This window comes from Pteronotus mesoamericanus, unplaced genomic scaffold (genome assembly GCF_021234165.1).
Source record: "Pteronotus mesoamericanus isolate MK-2021 breed Mesoamerican mustached bat unplaced genomic scaffold, CSHL_Meso_final contig_20, whole genome shotgun sequence".
Classification (NCBI taxonomy): domain Eukaryota; kingdom Metazoa; phylum Chordata; class Mammalia; order Chiroptera; family Mormoopidae; genus Pteronotus; species Pteronotus mesoamericanus.
In genome coordinates this window covers 62,329,314-62,348,498 of record NW_026555085.1, presented here as the reverse complement: position 1 = coordinate 62,348,498, position 19,185 = coordinate 62,329,314, and the positions used below count along the sequence as shown (strand labels likewise).

The 19,185-nt window shown below is 43.8% G+C and overlaps 1 protein-coding gene across 1 annotated transcript in view; it reads right to left on the bottom strand.

Moving 5' to 3' along the window:
- The window catches only part of SOBP (sine oculis binding protein homolog), a 158,455-nt gene that overhangs the window by 17,998 nt on the left and 121,272 nt on the right, over positions 1-19,185 (bottom strand). The window contains exon 6 of the mRNA XM_054569791.1: positions 315-2,255. Within this exon, the coding sequence (XP_054425766.1) occupies positions 318-2,255 (1,938 nt within the window). The 3' untranslated portion in view covers positions 315-317. The remainder of the gene's footprint in view (positions 1-314; positions 2,256-19,185) is intronic.

Below are 19,185 nucleotides of genomic sequence, written 5' to 3'. Positions count from 1 at the left end.
AAAAGCATAATTAAGGAGATAGTGTTTCAAGTTAGGTTCAAGTGTGGGCTTCAGCATAAAGAAAGTGACCTTGGGCGTGGCACTTACATGCTGGGACTCACTTTCGTCAGCTGTAAAATGGGAATGATGTTGGATCAAAATGATGATAGTGAGAGGCCACACAAGGTGTATTGTAAAACATGTAAGATTAAATCATGGTTATCAATTCGACTCTCTCTCACCTCTGCCTTGTTTATCAAAAACAAAAACAAAACAAAAAACTAAAGAGATGTGCACTGGGTCGTGCGGAGGATTGCCTGGGCAGACATACAAACCTTTTACTTATTCTGATTTCTAATTCGGAGGCACCTCCTTTTGAGCGGAGGCTCCAGGTCCTCGGGCCCGGCGCTGAGCATGGGCGAGGAGATGATGCACGGCGCCAGGGCAGTCTTCTCCGCGGGTTTTGGCACAGGCTGGATCACGCAGCCCGTCTTGGGCAGCATCCGCAGAGCGTAGGCGTGGTCCTCGTCCGCGGGGTTATTAAGGTTCGGGTCCGACTTGTCGCCTCCCGCCAGGGCCTCCTCCCCCATCAGCTTTTTGGCCGCCTCCCCGTCCAGGTGGCAGTTGGAAGCACAGTTATTCTCCTTGACGGACTCCAGCTCGCTCACCGCGGGCTCTTCCGGCGACAGCAGCTTCTTAGGGGGCGCAGGAGGCGGCGGGGGCTGCTCGGGCGGTGGCTCCGCGCTCTTGGCGCCCTCGGCCGCGGCGCCGCGCGTGCCGTTCACGATGACGTTGCAGGCCGCCGCGGCCTCGGGGCCCGCGGGGGCGCCCGGGCCCGGGTCGCCGGCGGCGGGAGGGCTGCAGTGGCCGTCCCTGCAGCCGCCGCAGGTCCTGCGCTCCGCCGCGCCCGGCTCGCGCTCCGCCTTGACGTGCGCGTGCAGGGCCCGGTGGATCACGTTGTGCAGCCGGGCCCGGTGGCCCACGGTCAGGTCGATGACGCCGTCCTGCGGGCCCTGCAGCACGCCGGGGAAGCCGAGCTGGCCGCCTGCGCCCGGGGGGCTGCCGGCGCGCCGCGTCAGGTCCACCACTTCGCCCCGGCTGTGCTCCGCGGGCGCGGGCGCCAGGCTCAGGGCCTGGCCCGAGCAGCCCGGCGGCGAGTCCGCGGACTTGGACGAGCCCTGCTTGGAGTCCCGGGGGGACAGGGAGTGTCCTCCTGGCTTCCCTCCTGCCGCCGAGGAGTCGCCGGGGGCGCTCGGAATGAAGTTCTCCCCGTTGCTGGAAAACCCGTTTGGGGGCTTGGAATCATTGACGTGAGGGATGGGAATAGGGATGGGGATGGGCACAGGCAGGGGCACGATCACGGGGTATGGCACAAGCAAGGTGGGGGGCGGCACCAGCGGGGCAAGTGACGGCAGCCCGAAATTCATCATCTGGGGCACAGGCATCGGGCCATTTGGCATCATGCTCACTGGCGGGAAGGGGAGACTTGGCAAGGGCGCGCCCGGGGGTGGCGGGGGCAGCAGGCCCGGGGGGTTCCCGGGCATGGTAGGGGTGCTTGGGGGGTGGATATGGGGCGACAGCATGGGCCGGTGCATGGGACTGGAAGTGGGGCCCAGGTTCCTGGGGCCGCCGGGCGGGGGGCCGATGCCGGGGAGCATGGGGTTGGACAGTGGGCTGTTGGGGTTGGAGGCGTGGTGTGGCGGGCCGCGGATGAAGGGCGGGCGGATCTGCTGCATGATCTGTTGTTCCATGAAGATGGGCAGCGGCACCGGGCCGCGGTTGGTCATCACCATGGGAGGGCTGCGGGGCGGGACGCCGAGGGGAGGTCCGATGCTAGCAGGTGGCTGGACAGAGACGGGAGGGATGTTTGCAGTCTCGCTGATGGGCATGGACTTGGGCACTGGCGTGGGGATCTTAGTGACAGAGCAGTTGGCAGTGTCAGATGGAGAGACGGTGGTGGACGCCGATGGGCCAGGGCCCTGGCTTTGGCCAGCTGCAGCCACCGGGGAGGGGGCCTTCCTCCGAGCATCTGTTAGAGGAATATTCCAAGAGTCTGGAGTGAGCAGCTGCACCCCGGTGCCTTCTGCTTTATTTTCCATGGGGGGGTGTAATGTGCTGCACAGCCCAGCTGGAAGATTGGCCTGTGTCTCTTTGTAGAAAATGTCCATTTTGTATTGATTGAGGCATTTTGCACTGCAGAACTGAAGCCGCCTTTCCCCGTCCCCAAAATCCAGATACTCTTTTGTGTGTCTTATGTGCTTACACCAGTCGCATACCTACAACACAGTAATAAAAGGAAATAAGTAAGATAAGCAATTCCCTTTGGTAGATGGCATTTCATGTTACATGTAAAGGTTCTTTCAGACTTTATCACAATTTTTGAAACAGGCTGAAGTGTTTCCTTCTAAAAGGTAAAATTCTTAAATGTTTCTAAAGTGATTTCTCCTTGGAAGCCAGAATTGCTTTAGTAATATTAACTCTTCAGAACAGCAATTACCACCATCCCCTATTAAACAAAATATAAGAAATTGTGTTGTCTCCTTTAAGGTGGATCTGACCAAAAGGAATACATATACCTACCCACACATTTTCACTTGTCAAAGAGGCTCATTGCAAATGCAAATCTAAATAGTTTTGAAGAGAAGGATTCTCCAGAAAGTTCAGTGGGCTTTGAAATACAGCCCCTTAAAATGCTCCTCATGCAAAGTCACTTTACATTATTGACTGTGTTCGATAATGCAGTTGGAAAGGGTGTGCTGTGTTAACCAATAACACAAAGCGCTGAACATCATTATGTCTGCTTTCCAAGGGGAAACTTGGAATTAGTCATGAAGTCTGTGTGAGGTTTAGCTATTCCCAACCTGTGATGTTGCGGCAAGCTAGAATTATTTTTTGAGCTGTTTGCCCACTCTCTCTCAGTAGTCAGAATTTTTGGTGACATTTCTTGGCATGCAGTCTTATTTAACAACTTTTCAAACACCAGAGAACGTTTTCCAAAAGTTGTTATGGCTTCCCCCTCCCCGCTTCAAATCTACTTACTCCTGGCAAAAGAAAGGCATCACCAAATTTATTTTAAAGTTGGGCTGCAGAACTAATTACAGGCTGAGAGCTTTTCCCAATTGGAAATCACTAGACATCAAAGTTCAAAAAATAGTCATTCTCGGCTTCAGAACCCATTACTTTGGAGAAATTATTGTGATTTCATTAACACATTAATTTTGCAACACCATCAGCTCTCACAGATGGTGAAGGCATGATCTACAATTCAAATATGACTCTTGTTTGCACAAATGTCTTTCCTTCATATGGCATTTTAAACAAGAATTAATATGAGTAATCTTGCCATAGCTATAAACAGATAAACAGATGTCAAAATTTTCAATAGTTCTTCCAGTGCCTTACTTTTCTGACTGAACATTACACACACAATTTTTTTCTTTTTCTTATCCCCCCCCTTTTTTTTAATCATTTCCTCAGCACTCAGTTCATACAGTAGCAGCAGAATTGTAAAATGCAGTGCAATGGTGAGTCCATTGAATCTGAGCGTCTCCTCACTAAAGCACTGGTTCCAATATTGCTCTAAAAGGAACCCTGTGTTTGTTGAGGAGGGTCTCTGTTTTCTTGTTGGTGCATATTTTTTTAAAACTATGATAAATTAATAGCATTAAAAGATGATACATTTTAATAATGATTGGTCACATCAACTATGCAAAAACAACATATGCTGGGCATTTGATTACCCATCTCATTTAACTCTCAGCTTTCTTTGATTGTAAACAGCGGCGGCATGCTAGTGTGTGATTGCGTGCGCACACACTCATGGCAGATGTGGGCCTCTAAGTGTAAAGTCCCTCTTTTCCTTCTCACTTTTTTCCCACTTGTATTTGCAGGTAATATACTTGATGATCTGAGATTGAATAAAAAAATACTCACTGGCACACATTAGTTTTTTGTTTGGTCTCACATCAAATTACTCTTTCAATAACTTGTTGCCAAAAAAATAATTTCAATGCTAATACATTCCTATGTTTCACTACAGTGTTCAACTTTCTCCAGAATTAAGGGAACTTTTTTAAAAAATCATAATTGAGACGTCTACTTTACAAATAAGCACAGAGCTGCTTCTGCTGAGAAGACACATGGAACCCATCAGGCCCTCAAAGTTGTCATCTCGATAAAGATGAAATAAGCTATGGTGGAAACGTGACACATGTAAGTTATTATTTTGAATATTTGATAATGTTTTTAAAGTTAATGTATAATAATGTGACATTTAAATTCCAATATGAAATAAAGCCACCTGATTCTGTTTCAATATTAGGCATCCACAGAAAGCCTAAAATATCAATTTATAAGCTTTAACTGAAGGATCAAATATAACTTCTTTAATCATGAAATGAAAAACGTCAACAATGAATTAAACTAATTAATATACCAAAATTTCAAGCATATTTCTTTTGCATTTTCTTTTTTAACCATAAGGGGAAAGAGTTTTCTGAAATCCTTAATTGGTTTTTAAATTGCCAGATTTGAATTATCTGCCCCCAGAGGATTCCTCTGTTTCCTCAAGCTAAATAAATATTTTCAAGTGGAGTCATAGAAGATAATCTAAAGTTAAATGTTCTCCCTTCACTTTCAATAGTTCACTGGCGAATAAGGAATGCTCATAGAACTACCCCAATTTTCAAATGAGAAGTCTCCATCATATTTACACATAACAAGAATCACGGACATCAAAGTCCCAGGCAAAATTCTATTTCGCCAAACTTTCCAGTTAAAGCAAAGGCCTAATACTTAGCTACCTGATTTTCTGCAGCGTTGCAAAGTGTTTAGGCAACAGTGTGGCAGTTTACGACTATCTCATTTTGGGGAATGTGAGTGCAAATGTGTGTGGGCGTGTATCCTTGCCGTATTACATCTCCGCTTCAGAACACTGTTACAAAAACACAGAAAAGCCATCTTTCTGAGGAAGCAAAAAATTATTAGAGAAAAAAATTGTCACTTAAGAAATAATGAATCAAGTCTGTCTTACAGGACACATCATTTAAGATGAGGTCAATGAATTTATGGCACAAATGGTTATATCATGTGAGGCAGTAAAATGCAGCGCCATCATTCATTCGACATCTAACTGATGACACACTTCTGGTAATTAAAGATTTCATCACAAGAGCCTGAGCTGATTACTGAAGATGTAGTGGTTAGGTAAAAATATATACTGTAGATCTCTCTCTTTAATGAAATAACATTTGCATGTCCATGAAATACATATCATGTGTTTCATAAACTAGGGTTTTCTGAATTGTGGTGTTATGAGATATCCTTCCCTTGTTTTTCCACAGATGGCCTTAAAAAAAACCCCAAAACTTTGTGAGGCATTATTTTTCCTCATTATGCCAAGAAGTACCAAAATTCCTTCAGATATTTTAAGAGATAAAGATTAAGAAGTGCAGAGATCAACTCACTGGGCACCGGAATGATTTCCCCCTAATTCCGCCCCGGCTTTGTTTCTGTTGGAATCCGGCCCCTTTGGTTCCACTCCTCTCCCTAACAGGTCCCAGATTGGACAGAGCTGAGGCTGAAGCTGTTTAACGACGGCAATCTGGGGACCGAACAATCAGCTCTTGCAACGCCACTGAGCGAGACAGCTGAAATGCTTCGTATCACAAATACATAATGTATCACCAGGACGACAAAAAGATCACAAAGATAAACAAATGCGTATTCCATTCAACCCCATAACAACAGCAGTCCTCAAAAAGATTAAATTCACCTTCCTGGGATGTGTCCAATTCTAAACAACAGAATGAACATTTCCTTTAGTCCATTTAGACTATTTATATTTTGGTGGCTGGCTGCCAGGGTAGTACTTATAAGCTCAGTGGCCTGATGGATTCACTCCTTTCCTGTGAAATAAATGTGTGGCAACCTACACCGCTAAACTGCTCCAAAGACACTGCCTCAGCAGAAATATCACTTGCTCTTGATATAAGAAAACCAAAAGGCAGGACTTCTGGTTCCTATAACTCTTTCCATCTTGTATTTCCCCTGGAAAGAAAGAAGGCTATTCACGTTGGCAACTGAGCCTTTATTTTTATATAAACGTCCAAAATCAAAGCCAAAGTATGCCATGAGGCTACCCACATGGGCACAATATATACATTCTGCTGGGCTTAAAGAGAAGATTCGGGTGACTGGGGGGGGAGGGCAGGGTACCTAATTAACACATTAATCAGCTATTGGCTGTGGGAGAGAAGTTCATTCTTTAATGGAACCCACCACTGCTTTCTGAGTGGTAATCTGATGTCAGGCAATATTTAATTAATAAACCTTTTTTGCTGAAATCTTTCTTACCTAGGCAAAGACATTTTCAGCAATGGAGCAGTCAAAAGATACTCAACAGTTTGAAAAAAAAACAAACCTTCATGTGCTCTTGACTTTCTACAAATATAGGACCTAGGTAACAGCTCAGAATCTGCAGCTCCTTAAGCAAAATTGTAACTTGCAGTAAGATGCTTACCTGCTTAGATGCTTAGATCTTGACATGCTAAATGTGCCATTGATCTTGTACTCCAGGCCAGCTCAAAAAATCATGAGCTCACCCAAGAGTAAAGCAAAGGAGGACGAAGAGACAGGGGTGGGGGTGATCAGTGCTTTTAAGCATCTGAGGTCTGCCTTACCTGCAGACAGTCACCTTACAGCAGGAGCTGAGCGCCTCAGACTGACCCCACCCAAATGGTTGTTTTCAGCCTGACCCTGGAGTCCATGGTCCCGTCATTAAACAGTCCTTTTGGGGTTAGACACTGCTTCCATCAGGACATGGGGGAGCAAAGGATGCTATGGAAATCACATGGGATTTGGAATCAGAAGATGTGGGTTTGGGTCTGGGCTCCATTATTTACTAGCAATGAAATCTTATGAAAAGCTCATCTTCGGTTTTCTCTATCTGTGAATGGCGCTAATAGTACTAGCAAGTAATGCTTGTGTGTCAGGCATATCATTAAGCTTGTTGTATAGTGTGTTTTTTTCAGTCCCTAGACTGTTTCCCTCATGGTTGATGATGTCCCAGGAACATCCCATATGTTTAAGTTCATTTTAACTTAATGGAATGATGTTTCTATGTCTGTGTGAGGAGGAAAAGAACATTTTTTGTCCACAGCTTTTCTATGAGCCTGCGTGGTTTTGAGATAGAAAGGCACACGCTGCACCTCAGACACCAGCCTCCCCACCCCCGCCCGCTTCCTAGGAGACTGACTGTCCCAGAGGTAACGGAGGGGCTGTCTGCAGTGACAAGGAACCGTGTCCAGCTGTCCGCCATCCTGAGACGGCTCTGTTTAACTCCTGCTGAGCCGTCTTCTTTTCCAAGGCCAGTCAATCTCCAATTCAGGCAAAAGCTGATAAAGCAGCACGGCTGCTTGGAAATGAGTGTTAGAACCATTAAAATGAGTAATTCCTCTTAGGCTCAACTGCTGTTTGAACAGTGGAAGCCATAAACTGTGCTATTCATGTTTTATTAAAAAACAGAGCTGATGAACGATCTGCTTGACTCATTACATGGCAGAACTATCTTCCAAAGACAGGGCTGGAGCCATTGTATCCATCACATGCCTTTAGGACAGGATGACCCAAGGCCTGAATGGCAAAATGCCTGTGAGGATGAGCCTCCACGGAGGGGGGAGGGGTGGATCAAAACCTGTTGGGGGCCGGGGGACAGAGCCCAACATTCCAAGTTTCCTTGCAAAATTAGATAGTGTAGGAAGAAAAAAGGTGACCTAACCATAAATGTACAAAAGCCATGCAGAAATCACGAGAGGGGTTTAGAACCAGCAATGGCTATTTTTGTTTTTTTAAAGCAAATCCAGCCCTGATGGTGTGGCTCAGTTTGTTGAGCGTCCTTCCACAAATCGAAAGGTCTGGCTGGTTCGATTCCAGTCAGGACACATACCTGGGTTTTGGGTTTGGTCCCTGGTCGGGCCATGTACAACAGGCGATGGATCAATGTTTCTCCCTCACATCAATGTTTCTCTCTCTCTCTTTCTCCTTCCCTTCCCCTCTCTCTAAAAATAAATAAAATCTTTTTTTGAAAAAAGCAAATTCATGGAAATGTTCATTTTCAAAATAAGCTTTCTGCAGGCTTAGATTCCAACATGACGATGTTCGATACATAGTATTTTTTATTTAAGGGTTTTATTTGGATTTTTTTTTTCCTTTGTAGTTTGAGAGCCTCTTCTTTTTTCTCCCCTCTTTGCTCTCTCTCAAATGGGATCTGGAACTCAAGGAGAGTTCCAGAGCACCTTTGTCATAATTTAAAATCTCATTAGAAAACTTCTCTTAGGAATTTTATACCATGACTCAAGTTCTGCTTATCTTAGAAGTTCTAAGCTGGATTTCAGAAATTGTGGCCCAGGTCACCTGGCAGATCCTTCCCTTTCACATGTGCCACGATCTCTGTAAGGCAGAGCAGAGATGGGCTTGGTTTTCAGGATCTCGATGAGAATTGACTAGTGGCTCGTTACTGACCCAAGTCTGTTTCTACAGCCAAAGAGATGGAATCCTGGCCTATACTCAGTGACCGTGGGTCCATCCTCATGGCCAAACACAGGATCCAGAAGAAGGCGATTTTTTTCCCTTGGTTTGACTTAATTAGGTTGCCTAAGAACACTAGCATACTATCACAAAACTCTCTGCTTTAAGCTGGATAAAGGCAACTTATATGTTCCTAACACAAGTTATCCAGATGGAAAGTGAAAAATTCGAACATCAGAAAATCTGGTCTACCTTGTGCCAACTGTCAGCCTCTTTGTTTTCCAGTATTTGGCCCAGGACATCTCAGAGCAATGAAATTTAGCCTTGAAAGGAACCTTAGAGTTCTAGTCTACCCGTTTAACCTCCCGCTCCTGGTGGGGCCAGGTACTTATCACTCTGAGGCTCAGGTGCTCATCCATAAAGTGAAATCCTCCATAGTGAAAGTGCTACCTGGGAAACACGTGAGGAAGAAATAACCAGCAAGGAACTGCAGCCGTGGAAAACACGCCACATAAAAGCAGGCAGCATCTCATCTCCCATCTCATCTCATCTCCCATTGCCATGCCCTGTGACTCGACTTTCTCTCCTTTTTGTTTCAAAATCAACTCCAGATATTATAACTATGACCTTCGCTGGAAATTTGCCATCACATAATCCAGTTTCTTCATTCATAGGTGAACATTTGTTGAGGACCACCATATGTCAGGCACTGTGCTAGGAGCTGGGCATATGAGTGAATAAGAAAGCATCTGACCTCACACAGCTTACTCTTCTCTTGTTTTTATTTTAACCATCTGCACTTCTTTATTTTGTTTTTATTTAATCATCTTTGCTTCAAAGTGAAGCTTAAGGAAAAACTGAGCTCCTATTTGTAATGTTTTTATTTATTCAAAAATAAGTACTGAGCTGTGCTAAAAAGGCACTGGACTGTGAATCAGCACAAGAAAGATTCTGTAGTTGCCCTCAAGGACCTCAAACCTGTCTATCAACAGTCACGGTAGAAATCTGTACACATCTCCTCTCCTCAGAAGCACTGCATGCCCTCCATCAACACACGAGTTCTAAAGGTCAAAATTCAACTAATAGTTTTTAACAAAAAATAGTCAATATTTGTTAGTCTACCCCAATGCTGTGACTCCTCTTTCAAATGTACATCTTGAATTTTTTTCAGGTTTGCATTTACCTTATTCATTGTAATTCTCCTTGTTTTCAAAATACAAGAGGGGATTTTAAAAAAATAAATAAATAAACAACCCAGAATAATCTTCTGGAGGGCATGCCTCTTGTAGTAGAGGCTTCCCCAAATAGATGAGTGTTCTACGAACCCATCTGTATCAGTGTACCCACTGGTGTTTTTGTGAGAGGCTGCATTCTGCTTCAGTGAGTTTTTTTCCAGAAGTTCTCAATGCGTTCGCCCATTTCATGATGGGCGATTTACGAGTACCCACACTGCACTGAGTGCTCAGCAGCTTTTGATCAAAAAACGGCATGGCCCCGTGCTCCACCCTCCCTATGCCACTCATCTCGCCCCGACTGACTTTTTTTGTTTCCCTGGATGAAAAAAAGTCCTCAAAGGGAAATATTTTGCCAATGTGGAAGAGGTGAAATGAAAAATGGCAGAAGCATTACAAGGCATCAAAATCAACAAGTTCAAAAACTGTTTTGAGCAGCAGGAAAAAACATCTCAATAGGTGTATTGCATCAAATGGAGAGTACTTTGAAGGTGACTAAAGTTTAAACATGTTAAGAATAAATACACAATTTCTTATAAATTCTGTGATTTTGGGTCCTCCCTTGTATGTATTTGAGTCTCTCTTCAAATTTATCTTTGATCTCATTTATCCTTACTCCCTCTGTTTTCTAAATGTATACTTGAATATTTGAAGTTTCATCACTTGTGACTAGAAGCACCTCTTTTCTACCTGAAAACATTGCAGGGAAGAATCTTGGCTTGTACTTGAGTATAAAGGGAGACCAATAAAATTGATGTGTTAAAAGTGAAGTGTGCTAGTTATCTGACTTCTATCTGTGGTTATTCACCCCATTAAGGAATTCATGCAGACCTTGTAGAAAATGGCAAAAATCATATTTCAAACCTGGTGGCTTTAGTTAAACACAGCTAATCATACATCAATGATGGCAATTTTTGGAAGGGTTGCAGTTATTATCTGTGGTATCTGAAACAGTCTTTTTTGCCCTAGGGATTTTAGGTGAACCTGCCTTCCAGCCTCCTCCCCTGCCCCGGCCTTGGCAATGGGCTGCACCACTGAAATGCCTTAATACTAAGGCTGTGTGTGCAGAGGGCCCGGGCTGAGGGCCCTGCTGGGCAGATTTAACAGCCTCTCTGGCAATCCTGCACCTCAGCTCACTCTCTGGCTGCCTCTCGAAGGCTTGCAGCTGCTCTGGGTGACCTGTCATTTACTTACCACTATATACACAGTGATGGCTTGGAATCTGCCAGGCACCTGGCTAAAGCCTCTACTTGCAGTGCATCATTCAATCCTCTTTTAACAGACTCTTGCACATTTCTCTGCCCCCTGGGTGAACCAGCTCTTATTTGTGGATGGTCAGGACGGACACACTTCAGTTCATCTCTACCCAGTCCTCAAATCTCTCCAGGACACCCCATAACAAATTATGGCTTTTATTTAAAAAAAAATTTTTTTTTAGTCCTCACCTGAGGACGTACTTATTGATTTTAGAGAGAGGGGAAGGTAGGAAGAGAGAGAGGGAGAGAAACATTAATCAGCTGTCTCTCGTGTGCACCCTGACTGGAGACTGAACCAACAACCTAGGCATGTGCCCTGACCAGGAATCGAACCCACGACCTTTTGGTTTATGAGACACTCCAACCAACTCAGCTACTCTGGCCAGGGTGAAAATAATGGCTTTTATTATAGTGTCTACTGGAAGCCCCAGTTTGATGTAATAATAATAGATTATACTAGTAATAATAGCTAGCATGATTTAAGCACTAGTAACCATGCTAAGCATGTTATATGGATTACCCCATTAATCTCTACAAGCACCTTATCATACAGATAACTGGGGTTTAGATAGGTTAAGTAACTTGCCCAGGATTACCTACACAGATAAGAGTTGGCAGTTCCAGAGTCTAACTTAGATCTGCCTGGCTTCAAAGCCCATACTGCCTCCACTATCTCAAGGATTTTTTGCATTTTCCTTTAAAACTACAGGATTAAAACATCTGACCACTATTTGATAATAACTGCCCTGACTGGTGTGGCTCAATTGGTTGGATGTTGTTCTGCAAAGTGAAAGGCTGCCAGCTTGATTCCCAGTCAGGGCACATGCCTTGGTTGCAGGTTCAGTCCGCAGCTGGGGCATGTATAAGAGGCAACCAACTGATGTTTCTCTCTCACATCGATGTTTCTCTTCCTCTCCTTCTCCCTCCCTTCCCCTCTTTCTAAAAATAAATAAAATAAAATCTTTAAAAAAAAACAGTTAACTAATAATATTTGATTATAACTTTGTTTTGAGGTTCCAGAACCAAAGGCCTTTAGACTTCTAAGGAAGCCACACCCAATCCACCTCCTACAGCAAGCTTAAGTTTCCTTTCACACATAAATGGTCTGCCAGGTGGCACATGTTCTTCCTGTGACAGGGAGAACCATCCACGTCCACCCACATCGCCAAAGAGTGAGTCCCACCATAGCGGTCTTTCTCCTTTGCACTGACTCTTCTGGTGGCCTTCTAAAGAGAGTCGCAATACAATTGCAAAGCCCTGTGCAGCCTATTTGGTTGTTGGACAGCTTTGGTTATTAGAAAATTTAGCAATTCCACATCCCTAACACTTCTACCCACTGACAGAAGTTCTGTTCACCAGAGTGCCCAACACAAGACAACTCTTCTAAATCTCAGCCTTTCAAACACTTAAAAAGAGACATTATAGATTCCCCAGATTGCTATTTTTAAACATCTCCCATTCCTGCACTCATTCCCTAAGGGACAAGTTCCCAGAGCCCTCCTATCCTGTCTGTCGGGTGCCTTTTATCCAGGCATATTCTTCACCTTGGCAATACCCTTCTTAAAGGGTGGAGCCCCGAATGGAGCGCAGCAGCCTAAGCAGCGCAGAGTCCAGGGCACTCTCCCCTCCCTCACACAGAACGCTGTACCTCCATTGATGCCACCCGGGAAAGCATGTCATTTTTTAGCGGTCAGTCCTGCTGTTAGGTCTTTGCTTTTTAAAAACAAAGATTTATTGAATATCTGTTATATACCATGCCTGAAGCTTTCACTTATCTCCTTTAATTCTGACAACAACTTGTAAAGGAGCTACTGTTTTTCCCATTTTACTTGAAAAGGAGGATGTGGTTTCCCTAAACTCCACAGCCTACAAATAGTGGCACCAGGTGCCAGATCCAGACCTTCCAACCCATCCTCTTTTAGTCTACCATGATTCTTGCTTCACTCTGAGTTGCTGGTCAGCCAAAACCTTTTTCTCCTATGTGCTCATCAACCGTGTCTTTAATGAAATATTCAAGGCCTTCTGAGAGTAAGCCGTCAAGCTTACTGGTCTAGAGTTTCAAAGAGCTGAAACTCTTTCCCAGTTTTGAAAATCTGTTCAACATTGGTCCATTTTTGTCTTTTTGAAACTTCTATTCATCATGATAGAGCAAAGACTATACAAAAGTAGATATGAAATTACAAATCCCCTCATAGGGCTGAGAGATCTAAATTTGCTTCGCATACTATGTGCTCTCTATCTTTTTGCCCCAATGTAGGATTCATAGCCCTCTTAATGGTGTCTTTCCTACACCTTCCAGTCTAGAACATTCTCTATGGAGACAATGGAAAGAAACCAAATAAAATTTCCCAGCCCTGCCTCCACCTTCTTTTGTTAAAAATTATACCATTTGTTCTAAACACCGATCTATCCAACTACTTCTTCTCCTTTCCTGAGCAGAGCCCTGATAGCTCCTTCATTCCCTTAGGCAGTACCTAAGGGTTGATTCCCTCATGCATCCTAGCCTTTCCGACACAATGTTCCTTTTTGAAATTTGAGCCACGTCCCATGTTGCTCCCACCAACTACACTGAGCCCCTGATTTTGGGACCAAATCCACCTTTCCTTGGGACTTTTAAAAAGTTAGCTTTTCTAAATTTTAGGGAATGTGGCTGACCATATTCAGCGTTGTCTCCCTCTGCCATTGCACATTCCAAGAGGGCTGGGTTACTTCCCTTCTCCATCCGCATGCCAAGTAGCTCTTCTCTATATTAATAGAAATGGCTGTCAAAGTAGGACTTTTCTCACTGCTTCTCTACTTTCTCAGAACTACTTCCAAGGAATGGGAAAGAATGATTAGTTGTTCTGCTTTTAAAAGAATGATATTATTAGCAGATATCTAGGTAAATTGCCCCATATATTGCTTCTTTGCTCATTAATCTGGTTTTTTTTTTTTTAAGATTTTATTTCTTTATTTTCAGAGAGAGGGTGTGGAAGGAGAAAGAGAGGGAGAAAAACATCGATGTGCAAGAGAAACATCAATTGGTTGCCTCTCACATGACCTGGCCTGCAACCCATGCATGTGCCCTGACAGGGAATTGAACCAGTGACCTTGCAATTCACAGGCCAGTGCTCAATCCACTGAGCCACACAAGCCAGGGCACTAATTAATCTGTTTTTAATGTCTGCTTCAGATTTTGTACTCAATACCCCAAAATAATTCTTTGGATATTTCCTATTGTTTTCCTAAAATTCCCATCTTGCATTTGCCCTGAAGTGCATAGATTGCTACGCAAAGATATATTTTCCTAAATTGTATGCACCTACTAAATATGTTAGTGGGGCATGTTGTTTCATATTTTATTTCTATATGTTAGCTCTAGTCTGTCTAGGTATAACTTCTCCACGTCTCAATGGTATCTCTGAGACTGTTTTTATTGTTTTGTGCCCACAATCCAGGGTATCTTGGTCCTTCCCACTGTCTACATTGGTAGAGAGATAACAGAAGCCATTCATCTATTCCTGCTCATGATTTTGTTTACCCTTGAGAAGGAATGACCTTGTCTCCACTCTCCTTGTGTCATACCTGCTGCTTTCATTGTGTCATTTTACAAGTTTTTTGAATAGCTTTTGCCTCTTTTCCCACCTCACAATTTAAAGTTTTCTAGATTAGAACCTTAAATCTCTAAATACATTCTTTCCCATTGTCAATCAGTGCCCCAGGCTTTTTTTCTTCACTTGGGAAGCAGCATGGTTTGGTGAGGAAAGTCATGAGCTAGGAATCAGAAGACGCAAGTCCTGCCCTAGCCTGCAACTTTGGCTCTTGTTTCTGTGCCCTTGGACCCTCTGCCTAACTTCAAGGCATGTTATGGTGATCAAAACAAGCAGTGAAAATGGAAGCGCTCTGGAAAACATGGAAGGTCATAGAAATATAGATATTTTTATTTTATTATTATAAGTGTATAAAAATAACAGATTTTTTTAAAAAAAACCCCAGCCAATTGGTCTACCTCCACTCTTATTTGTTCATTATTCTTCTATTAAATCTGTTATAAAAAATAAAGAGAAAATCTACTACTATGAATTTTTCTATGATGTGTACTTCCAAGTAAAAAGCATACTACAAAAATAAAACCCAGAAACCCAAATCAACAAAACACTGGACGCCCAAGTTCTCCACTGTGTTTCCAATGGCTTGTGGAGTGTTTGACAGCAATGTAATTGCAATAATGAGAAGGCTTGCCGGCCAGGTTGTGGTCTTAAGCTCACTGGGTGTTTTAGCCCTAGGCTCAGCTTCAGGCCAGCACCAATCACCCAGGCCAGAGTCACCAATGGAATCCTTTATGCTCAGCTGTGTACAAGTGTAACATTTATGGCATGTGGCTGCACAATGCTACAAATTTAAAAGGACCTAAGTGCCTGGCTCACAAACTTTGGGAAATGAAGTAATTTAGGTTGTCTCTTGTCTTGTATCTTTAGTTAATTAAAACCTGTTCAAGGGTACCCACTTGGTGATAGTTTCTCAGTTATCTAGGAGGGAGGTGCTGCAGGGTTTCTGATTACAGAGCTGCATATTGGTTCCTTTCCTTCTGAAAAGCTTCCTGGATGTTTGTGGACTGTTGGTTTGCCTAGTTCCCTTCCATCTTTGTTCTATGAATTTAGCTGTCCTGTGAAAACGACCTGGTTGAAAACCAGTAGTCCACTAATGCTAGATTCTCCACTAAGCATCCGTCTTACAACTCTATCCACATAAGGAAAGCCTGGGTTAGCCCAACCCAATCTTCGCATCCAGGATGAATGTCTGAAGTGCTAAGCGGTGTGAAGCAAGACAACCTGTATATATTTAAACACACCTGTTATTAATATAATTCCTTTCTTCCAGTAAATTCAAATGGCTCAGTAGACAGTATCACAATACCACTAACCAGCAGTCTGTAAAAAGACCAACAGCCAGATAACATAACTTATTTTAGAGATAAGTAAATTAAGACTAGCAATAACTCCATATTAATTGTTGGTATTTGGGTAAAAGTCCCCATCTCATAACCCCTGTAAAACTAACTACATCGTTCTTTGTTCAGCTCTGAAGAACGAAACAAAATGGGGACATGCACTTCCAGCTGACTGACTGTACCACTGGACTCTTGGCTCCTGGGTAAAAAGAGAAATAAGTGTGACAGAGTTGCCGAATCCAAACAGCCTATGTGGTGGGCCTAAGATCCAGGAAGATACAAAAGAAAGGCGTATTTGGTGGGTAACCTAAATATGTGAGCTGGGCCTCTCTTCTAGGGCTTCGTATCTCAGAGTAAAAGAAAAAGTATTACTGAGTACATCCCGCTATACCAAGGTATGCCCTTGGTACAGACTGGCATGTGCCGAAATGGGGAGGAACAGAGAAGGGAAGAACGAGGAGGAAGGAAAGAACTGTGTACTAATTACCTTTGTATCAGCACAGAACCCATTAGACACCGAGCGCGGGCCATGGCCACAGCCCTGCTGCTTCTCTGGCCATAGCTGCCTGGTCCCAAAGACACCTCAAGACCTGCGTGTGGCTCTACCTAACAAGGGACAGAATAGTTCAACAAACCAATCAGAACTTCTTCTTTAGGAAGTTGGGAATCAAGGCAACTCCAACAGAATAAGTAATGGTGGAGACAGTGGTTATGGAATAAAGCCAGAAGACCACGGAGGACAGGCAGTAAGCAGAAGCCACGGAGTAACATAAGTCACAAGGAAGAGGGGGGACAAGGGGCCTGGAAGTGGCAGGGGTAGAAGTCAAGTGGCAGGAAATCTCAAATTCTTAAAAGGCCCTGTGCTAAAGCAGGAAGCAATGATATCTACACCTGGGGGACCATAAGACAGTCCTGTTGCCTGGTTATTAGCACCGTGAGGCCACCTTTGCTGCCAGAACAATCGCCTGTGCCCCAGGAGGACGGGCAGCAATGGTTATTCCATCATGCTTGTTTCCTTGGGCTTTAAAGCAAGTCACCGTAAGTTTAGGAAAATCAAGAATCTAACTCAGCTTTATGCACTTCCACTGATTTAATCCATGAGCCTTTCAGGTATTACTCTCTACTAAGAGATGAGGGAAATTTAGGATGGTATAGTCACTTCAAAGTCCTTGCATGATCCCCCCATACATTCTCCATGTGGTTAAGAAGCTCCTTGGGACACAATATTATTGTATACCCTGCTACAGGTGTGGGGTGCCCAGGGCAACATCAGCCCAGGGCTGGGGTGGGCTAACTCACAGCCAGCGTTTGGGAGACAGTGTCTTCTGCAGGTTCAAGGAACAGGAAGCTGACACCAGGACGTGCCTCTTACATACACCTAAATGTACCAGCACTATTTCTGAAGGTCACCCCAGAAAGGAAGTGTAACTGCCCTATAAGGTCCTTGCCTAACCTAAACCCATAGCAACTGCCGTCTGCTCACTGACCGCTCCTACCTCCACTTTCTATTGCCAAAAGGCTATTCTGAAAAACAATAGTCCTATCAATGTTCTGCCCATTTGAAAAAAAAAAAAAGGCCTCGTGGTCATACGGTATGCAACATCCCCCCAAAAAATGAGTTTGGGGAATGCTGCGTACCCTGTGTTTCTTCTGGAGATTCTCAAGGCACAGTGCCATATTTAAGCCTCAGAGAAGTTCTGCAGAAAAGAAGCATGTTTAACTTCATTAATCCAGAATTTCCTCAACTTTCCAAATATAGAACTCCTTCTTCTATGGGATCCTGTGGAAAAACACTTTGGAAAATGCTACTTTAATGAGTTGGATGCATATAAGACAGAGCCAGGAAACCTAGGCCTAGGTCTCAGGGAAGTTTTACACCCCAGCACGCTGTCTTAAACATGATAAGGGTTCCGCATGCAACTCTTGGTTGTTGACTGAATTATAGGGAAAGTGAAGGTTGGTTCCTATTTACCCTTCTGCATGTTAGCAGGCTCTGTCCTGCTGGGAATCAAGGTTACTCATCCCCTTCCAGCACTTTTCTCAACCCTGCAGCTCCCTTCTCACTCCTCATTAGCTTCCTGTGCTCACCGAGCCCCAGACCCTATTACATTTCATCCTGTGGTTTCAGCTTCTGCAGTCACTACAAACTCAATTTCTGTCCTCTCAGTTCAAGTTACCCCACACAGCCCGAGAGCCCCACAGGATGTCATAAATACTGTTACCTAGTGTGTGACCTTCCAAACCCTGAAGCTCCACCTGAGAGCATTTTAGGTCACACCACTGCATTTTCTGCATTACAGATGAGTCAGTGAGCATCTCATGAGAAATGAACCACCACAATTGAGGGGCGAACTCTTAAAACACAACAAACGGCATATCAGTACTTTCATATTCAAATACAAAGGACATTCCCTATCTGTCATGCTGAATAAAAATATAAAATCAAGAAATGCTACCTCAACCAGTCTTGCTGGCACATTGATTTTGAAATAGCTTCGACTCATCTTTGAGGGTTTATTCTGTTCTGAGTCACACCGATCATTTTCTCTCTTCCTGTGGCCATTCTCTGCCACAGGCCTCTGGGCAAATTCTCCCTTATCAAGAGTGAGTGACACATGTGTCCTACAGAGCCAGGAAGACTGTGGTCTCAAAAGGAAAATGAGTGATTGTCCCAGACTAAGTAAATTCTTCTAATCAGACACCTGCATCCTGTAACACGTACTTCGCAGCCTTGATAAACTCAGCAGGAGCATGAATGTCCACATACTGTGATTTCTAACGGGTAACCTAACTCTCCCAAGTCCTACCCGCTGAAGTAATCAACTTCCTATCTAAGTCCTCTTTACAGTATATAGTCATTTTACATATCAATTTGACCCTAAAAAAGGGTTGTGACAATTATTTAATGAGAAAACATAACACTACCTAAGTTACCCATAACTATGTTGCTAGAGAGGTTTTAAGAGGATGTGGGTTTCATGTGGAGATGGTCAAAATTAGCCATGGCGTGAGCAGAGTTGCTGGCTAATTGAGCTTTTTGCTGTGTACCAGGGAGACGTGAGACATGAGTTTGGATTCAAATTCCATTATGGGTTTTTAATAATTAAACGTTACATGTGTGGAACCTCATTCTTCTGTATTACTTTTTAAATATTAATCTATTTACATCAGCTGGACTTCCCACAGCTTGACACACACTAAACGAGAGTCACACTGAGACAGACAACTGTGTTCATGGCTGAAGACATCTTTGCTGTGCCGT